The 8,522-nt window shown below is 31.3% G+C and overlaps 2 protein-coding genes across 3 annotated transcripts; one reads left to right on the forward strand and one right to left on the reverse strand.

Annotated features, from left to right (window-relative positions):
- Window positions 1-3,876: 3,876 nt before the first annotated feature.
- LOC119683920 (protein no-on-transient A-like) lies at window positions 3,877-6,464 on the reverse strand. Of its 2 annotated transcripts, none has more exons than XM_038097809.1 (3): window positions 6,448-6,464; window positions 4,767-4,877; window positions 3,877-4,710 (listed from the first exon to the last, which is right to left on the reverse strand). In XM_038097809.1, exons 2-3 carry the CDS (start codon window positions 4,839-4,841, stop codon window positions 3,994-3,996), a joined length of 792 nt encoding a protein of 263 aa, XP_037953737.1. In that variant the 5' UTR covers window positions 4,842-4,877; window positions 6,448-6,464; the 3' UTR covers window positions 3,877-3,993. The 2 variants fall into 2 exon arrangements, with proteins under 2 accessions (XP_037953737.1, XP_037953736.1); XM_038097808.1 differs by lacking the exon at window positions 6,448-6,464 and adding an exon at window positions 5,478-5,559.
- On the forward strand, window positions 5,457-6,421 carry LOC119683921 (the record flags this gene model as incomplete). Its single annotated transcript, XM_038097810.1, has 1 exon — window positions 5,457-6,421. A coding segment is annotated over one exon (843 nt), but the record flags the coding sequence as incomplete, so codon positions are not given.
- Window positions 6,465-8,522: the final 2,058 nt, after the last annotated feature.

An 8,522-nucleotide genomic window follows, 5' to 3' on the forward strand; every position in this document is an offset into this window, starting at 1 on the left:
TGGACCTTTTTTTACAGAAATGGTACCTTTTTAAACCAATTTTGGTACAGAAAAAAATTTTCAAGTGGCAACCGTGCGCGTATTTCATACGTATTCGTTTGTTGAGAGTGAGAGTATGCTACCATTCTAAACACAATAACATAGAATGCTTTGAAACTGAAATCAAATGCGTGCATGCACGCAGTACTTTAGTACATATTATGTACAACTTTTTGCGAGGTCCATAGAGGTCGCCGATGCCTAGCGTCGCTACTGATACCATCTTTATATGCCTTTGTCAGAGTTCGCATTTTGCCCTTTTAACATAGAGACGTTTATGACTAAGACCTAAAAATGGAAAAACAAATTTTCTCTCGTCACTATGTATTTGCATATTCAATTTACAGTAATGTTAAATGTGAGAATGTCTTTCTTGCCATGAGCACAGCAAAAAACCAATGGTCTCGTCATGCAACTACAAATAGATAAAAAGAAATTTCAGGTAAATTTATTTTGTTGAATAGTAAAATTGAATGCAGTAATTGTTTTAATTTAATAAGGTATTTAGGCAATACAAGATCATGAATAAATTCGTTTACATAATTTTCAAGCTTGTAATATCACTAGTTAATGCTAAATGGACAGTATTTAAGACTGTTTTATTTTTCTTGCAATTGTCTTATAACAATTTGCTATCATTTGCTTTTTTAACGATTGTGTTTAGTATTTATTCATGTATTGCATTTTTTAATGAACACATTTTTAATTTTTAATGAATTCAAAATTCATTAAAAAATCATTAACTTTTCTCAAATATGATTTTTTAAATATAAATAATAAATATAAGTTATTTAAAATGTAAATTTTTTATTTAATATAAAAAATATTTAATAATAACATATTTAATAATAATGTATATTATAATACATATTTAATAATAAAATAAATTTTATGTAATAAAATAAAACAATAATTTTCTGCATAGAATAACAACAAAAAACATAAAACCGTACAAACAAAGCAAACGCTTTCATCCCTCAAATAATTTGTGTGATGCACGTTTGTTTGCATTGTGCGCTCTCACTTCACCTTTTGCTTACGAAGTCTTCGAAGTCTTCGAAGTTTTTCACTACATTTAAACTTCGAAGACTTCGAGAACAAAAATTCACAAAAACTTCGAAGTTTTTTTCAACTTCGAAGACTTCGTTTACTATTCGAATATTCGAATTTCTTCGAATACTTCGTAAATTCGAATATGAACAGCACTAATGTGAAGCAACAACAGTGCTCTTAAAATCCTCAGAGTTATATATTAATCGCAAAAATATTTGACTAAAGTTTTAATGCGACCAAGTGCAATAATTAGTCTATTGTGAATGTTCACTGAAAATATGTTTCAAAATTCAAGTCGTTCGTATCATATCATATTGTACACAGCACAACAAAAAATATATATCAAACAAAAGCATTCAACATCAACCAGAGTTAATGTTATTTTTTTTCTGCCCTGAAAGAGAAAATTACGGCTTTAGTTCAATTAAAGTTAAACTTTATATATATACAATTTAATGTTTTAATTTTCAGCAATTTCATTTTAACTTTTAAATATTTTTTTAAATTGTAATTAATTATTTTTATTTTTTTAATTAATTTTTTTACTGCATTATTTAATTTTTATTATTAATATTTTTATTTTTTTTTTACTTATAAACGAATTTTGGATTTTCTGTTGTGAAATAAATTCATTTTTTTTTTGAGTAATAATTATTAATTTATCATAGTAAATTTTGAAGACGAACCGTATATAAATCATATATAAACATATAAATCGTATATATATTGCAAAAAAATTTTACAAGCTACTATTCTCAGGTGTAGGTTTTTTTGTATACATAGGTTTTTTTTTATAGATTTTTTATACAAAAATACATAAAGAAAATAAAGATAATAGAGAAAGTTGAAATCGAAATGGATGTGGGAAAGCAATAATAAGGGTGCGGTGTTCTCTGTTGGTTTTTATAAATTCTGATATAGGTGTATGAAATATGTTGTCAAGGACCCCACCGCAAAATCGACGAGCATACCAGGCTAGTCACCGTACCATGAACGGCTTCTGAGAGCGTCGAAATATCAAGAGGCGGACACAACACAGTAGTTAAATGATGTTCTCATTTATCATATTTAGCAAACAAGTTGATCAGCTTTTTATAATTTCCTTTGTTATTCGAACTCGTATTCATAATTGCCTTTAAAAGCAAGCTCTTGAGTCCCAAAAAGCAAACACAATCTATTAGATATTCTAAAATTTCACAGTTTTATGAAACCTGTTGATTGTGTCGAGTTGTTATTTTTTGTTATTCGTGTAGAGAAAACCCAATCCTTGTTTCCAAACGTTTTTAAGGAAACAACACAATAATATATACTTGTGTCAGTTGATGTATATTCATAGCAGTAGCTAAATAATTTAAGTAACTGTATCCAAAAGTCCAAATTCCTCCCTCTTTAGATGTAGTAAATAAAAGGTATGGTCAGCTAAACAAATTATTTTTTAAAGGACAGTCACATAACTAAGATTTCTCATCGTAATTGGATGAATGAAAACGTCTACTGAAGTTTCTGTCTTAGTATTTACTTACGCAAGTCATATTTGGAAGTTTTGGTGTTGGCATTCCAACTTGCACCAATTCTAACTTTTCTTGGAAACTCGGACGCACTTACAACGTATTTTGTCGATTCTACTGTTACGCACAACTAACGACATAAATTTGCGAACGCAATTGTTTAAACGGGAAAGACGAAATTTAATAGAAATGTTCTGCGATTTGAGGTGCAAACTTATGGGCAGGCCTAACAACTATAACAGCTAAGAGAAGAAAATAATTGACTTTTCATAGACAACTCTATTTAATTGTTTTTGCTAACACTTTAGTCTTTAAAAATATATATGTATATGTAAATGTAATAAATAATTTTAATTCTCGATGTAAAGATATTGTGATAAATTTATATATCTTATTTGACATTTTGCAAATTATGTTATGGTGTGCGCTGCACACCTCCGCATCTTGTCTCTGGTTCATATCAATAAATATTTCTTTACGAAAGTAATTAGTTTTTGTTGAAAACTTTCATTCGAAAGACACTTTTAACGCTCAAGAAAACCAAATGACCGGGTACGTTGACTTGCCTGTAAATGCATTAAATTTGCACTTTCATTGTGAAAATATTTCATGCGAAGTGAATGACAGTAAATGCTTGAATGTTAATTACCTAGCATTCAGTTAAAGCACACATACTCGTACATAGAAATTTCGTCGAAGGAAAGTTTCAATATCATTCATGCATAGATTAAACGGTCGTCGTCCATCTGTGCATATATTAGAAAAAAAACCGGATTTAACTATCAAAACTTAAGTGAAATGTTCAATTTTAATTGCTAGTTAGTTTGACCAACTACTTTTCGAACCTCAACGCTATTTTTATCCAAGTAAATATAACACTACATAGCAGTGTTAAGTACCATCCAATCACATCGACGTGGCAGTCTAACGACTTCACAGTTGCACTTGTCCATATTTTGTAATTTTCGTTCATGTGAAAAAATGGAAAGTGGAATTTCCAGCAAAAGTAAAAGTATTTTCCTTTATGCCAGGCAAAGCTTGTTTATTAACATTGAATTTGCAAAAAAATTTAATGTTCGCCTCCAATCGAAAAAATAGAGGACTTTAGAAGTAATTCGTTAGTGCAACAGAACAGTTAAAGCGCTTGCATTGCTCATTTAATATAATCTGAAAGTGAAGTTGTGTTGTATAAGATATACGGCTTACATATATAGTAGAAGTAGATTTCATTATACCTTATTTGCGTGCACAGAAAAGCAACACTAAAAGCAAGAAGTTTAGGTAACATAACGGGTTTTAATGTATCATAAAAATATAATTATTTTAAAATGCATGTAAAAATTCATGTGTTTGATATAAAATAGGGGAAATTTCGATTGGTTTTGATGCGCTACTAACAAGTGTCCCGCTGGGCGTTTACTTGGGCTTCATGTGCAGCTCGTGCAGCTTTATATGCGGCTTGCTTTGTGTTGGCTAGATCTGCTCGTGCTTGACTCATTTGGCGTAGTAACTGTTCAACACGGTTTTTGGCTGCCTCCATTAGTTGTGTCTTTTCGGCAAGTTCTTGCTGTGCTCCCTGCGCTGCTTGTTCTGAGTTGCCAACATTTGCTTGCGCTGTGCGGACAGCTTGTGTTAGGGTCTTCAATTGAGCTTGAGCTTGCTGTACAGCTTGCATTGCAGCATTAACATTACATTGAGCACTCTGTAGTGATGCGCTCTCCTCTTGCACAACAGCTTCTGCTTCACGCACTTCTTGCTCTAGTTGTTCCACAATTTGTTGTTTACCAGCTAATGCCGCTTCTGCTGCCTTTGCGGCAGCCATCGCTTTTTCAGCCAATTGAGCCTTCACTTGATGAGCAGCGGCTTGACCAGCAGCTGCCTGTGCTTCAGAAGCAGCCTTGGCTTCTTGGGCAGCTTTTTGTGCTATGTTGGTGGCTTTTTGTTTTGAGTTTCCCCCACCCGGACCACTATTGCATTTGTCTTCACAACCATTTCCATTGCCATTACCGTTTCCACCACCTTCTGAATTTTCCGAAGCACTTGATTCGCCACTGGCTGGAGCAAAATCCGCATAGTAACTCTGCACAATGTGCTTCAAATTGCGTTTACGCTGTTTAAAATGATTGTGAATTTAACACTTGTGAACAGACTAATATAATATCTCACCTTTCCCTTCTTATAACAGTCCGCAGTTAGTATTGATAAACTCAGAAATATTAGAAACAACGTAAGAAACTTCATTTTTTACTTTGTACCAGAATATCGATGTGAAATTATCTAAAAAAATAAATTTAAAAAAAATTTTTGATTAGTTTTTCTAAAAAAATCAACGCAATCTATGAGTATTTGGTTAGTATGTGATATATATTTTCGGATCGGAGATTATGAGTGTTATTTTCCTTTATTTTTTCTGTCGCATAAAAACCTTTTTAAAGTTACATATAGTAGTTAGTTTATATATTTACACAGCTTATTATTATTTAAATTTATTTTTAATGAATTTCTTTATCGACAATACATGATATATGAATATACATATACAAAAATATATTGAAATATTTGACTCAATTTAAGTGAATATCTTTACAAGAACATTCAATAAGCAATATAAAAATTTTTTGAACTGGTCGTACAAGGGATAAACTGCACTATATAATAAATATTTGGAGTTGAAACTTTGAATAAAATTGAAAGCTACAGAACTTCATTATATATTTGTAACCGACATGTCAGCGATTTTACGGTTAACTATTTTAATCTTAATATTTGGTATGTATTCATTGTATATATTGCTAAGGATGAATATTTTTACTTTTTTATCATTTAGATATAAACTATTTTGTTTTGGCACGAAAAGTAAAAAGAAAAGGAAATTACCATCTTAATGTACCCCCACCTCCTCCAGCTCCACACCCACACCAAATAACAATTGTAGATACATCCCAGCCTTATCAATTTGAGAATGTGCAACAACACAATGAAGAACAACCTTCTCAACAAGTAACATATTTTGAAAAAGATTTCCCCATTGTTCACAGCAGTGGTGGAGGAAGTAGCTTTTATATTGATAACGGTCTACGTAATATTGCCAAGGGTTCTGCAGATCAAGCAAACTCAGCAGTCGCAAGTCAAAATGCAGCTGGCAAGCAAGCAGCGTATGTGGCAAAAAGCACTTTGGCACAAGCCGCAGCACAAGCAGCTAGTACTGCCGTAGCCGTGCTTAAAGGCAAAGAAGTGCTGCTCCATAGACTTGAAGAACAAAACAGTGAAACACATAAAATAATGGAAAGTGAATTAACTCAATTGCAGCAAGCGAAGAGAGCCGCGAAAAGTGCGCAATACGCAGCACAGCAGGCTATTAATCACGTTTCAGTACTAACTGCTGCACTTAATAATGCACAGGCTGCTTCTGAACTTGCTCAGAAAGCTGCTTCCGAAGCAGCTGCAGAATTGGCTTCACAAATTGACATGGTGGCACAAGCAAAGACTAAATTGGAGCAAGTTGAATCACACTTATATTCGGCTCGTCTAGACTATGAAGAAACAAAAGAGGCAGCAGCTAAAGCTACACAATCTGCACAAGAGGCTCAAATTAACGCCAATGATGCAGCGGTTCACGCGAATGTTGAGCTCAGTGAATCGGTGCACATTCAAGAAAATCACAATGAACAAATCACGCCGATAAATCATAATTTTTGAGTAAATACTCTTTGCAATTCCATTTAAATTTATTGTTTGCAAACTAAATTTATTCACGATTGTAATTTATTGCTTTAGTTATTGCTACTTAGTATTATTTCAAAATATTTTTAACTAATCAATTTAATAAAAATACATAATTACTTACTATGTCCTAGAAAAATATTTACAATTTTTATATAACATTTTGTACTTGATTTTTTCTTTTTTTTTAAATATAAATAATAAAATCAAATGTAATGAGATTAAAATAACTTAAGTCTATGTCCAAGTGGCTAATATTACAAAAGTCAGTTAAGTTCAATGACATTGAGACGAATGTCATAAAGTTGTCTATACAATTGTCGTAGGACATAGTAAAAAAAAGCCCAGCTCAGACAACTTGCATAATATTCCAATACAACTTCAACAATAATCGCATTGCATTTATTGCAACTTGTATTAATTTAATGCTATTTATTGCAATAAATGGGATAGATTAAGATGAATAGTTCAGCTGAAGTGGGTTATAAGAGTATTCGTTTTTCTTCAAATTTTAGCTTTTTTCTTGGTATCAAATAAATAGTTTCCATTTAGTTTGCTCAGATTTTGTTAGTAGGTATAAAGTTTTTCGGATTCAAATTTCGTCCTACAATAACCATTAAATAATCTTATTGATATATAGATATTCATATATACTATATAAATATAGATTCATTTCATTAACATTTTCTTTTAAGTTTATTATATGTCACTTTGTACTATCGCTATAGAAAAGTTATTTCCTGAACTCCATTAATTTTTTTCTTCAGAAAACGTTAGTATCTGAGCATCAAAGAAATAGCTTGCTCAAGAAAATGCATATTTCTAAGTACTATGAAACATTTATGAAAACCTTTATTAATCTAAGTTCTCTGCTTTATAATGCTGATATTTCCGCGGAATTCTTTCTTTAAGTGGGTGCTGCGCATTCAATTCACAAAGCTTCCAGCTCTGTTCAAATAGCGTATAGGTGTCATTATAATACCACAAACCAGGATATGAAAATTTAAGTTCTAAAATCAATCAACAAGGTTCATAAAGGAAACTATTTTTGAAAGATCTATATTTGGGATAAATGCTGGTTTATTATTTCGTACATAGTGGAATAGTAAAATGTCTTGATCTTACCAGATCGTGACATTTGCTTAGGAATCGTTTGGTTGTTACTTTTTCATCTTTTAACATACAGCTTCTGGCTAAAAGTGATACTGATTTTTTGACATAGGTACCTACTGGTCACTGGCATACCAACACCTCCAGGAATTCTGCTATTTTTATAATAGTCTTGCCCAGTTAGTTTTTTCGCATTCAATAAGTTGTAGTGTGGCTTTATTAATTTTAAAATAACACAAAAAACAATACTGTCTAGACAACAATACTCCCTCTTTAAATTTTTTTTACTTTTTATGTCTATTTTGTATATATATATATATTTTTTGTAGATTTTGAGGTATTCAGAACCATGGAGGTTAATAATAGTTCAAATTTGAAATTTAATTTTTTAAGTTATGAAATTTGTTTTTCCATATATCGAAACGGCGTCTTCCAAGTTTTTGAACATATATATTCGCTATTAATATACGAGTTCAAAGCCTATCACTTGCACTTCAACAACATATGGACTATAAACTAATTAAAAAAGAATTCGAATATTTCCAAGACCATTGTTGTTTGGTCAGCCAAATTTCATTAAATTAATCAAATTTTTGTTGGTTCCTTCTTCATTACTGTTCGAACTCTTCTACTTTCTTTTCGTATTTAGACGTGTCACATTCGACAAAAAAAAATCAACCTTAAAAAAATCCGAAAAAATTTAAGAAGTCGTTTCCAATCCATATACTATTCTATAATACCAATATGCGTATTCACGGTTAAAAATTCTTATGTGTTTATGTGCTTCCACTTGCAAATATAGATGTTGGCATTAAAAACCTTTTGTAATCTCCAAATTTTTTCTTCTACTTGGTGTCTTAATGCAAAAAGAACTGTATGTGCCTTACAGAATGTGGGATATGCATTTAAATAAAACCATATCTCTGCCTCTGCCCCTGATGCATCTTTATGATGAAAAGAAACTGTTTTAAAGTTAGAAGAATCCGGAATACAAAAAAATTGTTTATATTTTGAGAAATTAAATTTACAATTTTATTGTGCAATATTCCAGTGTTAGATCAATGGCGTAACTACATTTTTTAGACCCAT

The sequence above is a fragment of the Teleopsis dalmanni genome, chromosome 2 (assembly GCF_002237135.1).
Source record: "Teleopsis dalmanni isolate 2A chromosome 2, ASM223713v2, whole genome shotgun sequence".
Taxonomy (NCBI): Eukaryota; Metazoa; Arthropoda; class Insecta; order Diptera; family Diopsidae; genus Teleopsis; species Teleopsis dalmanni.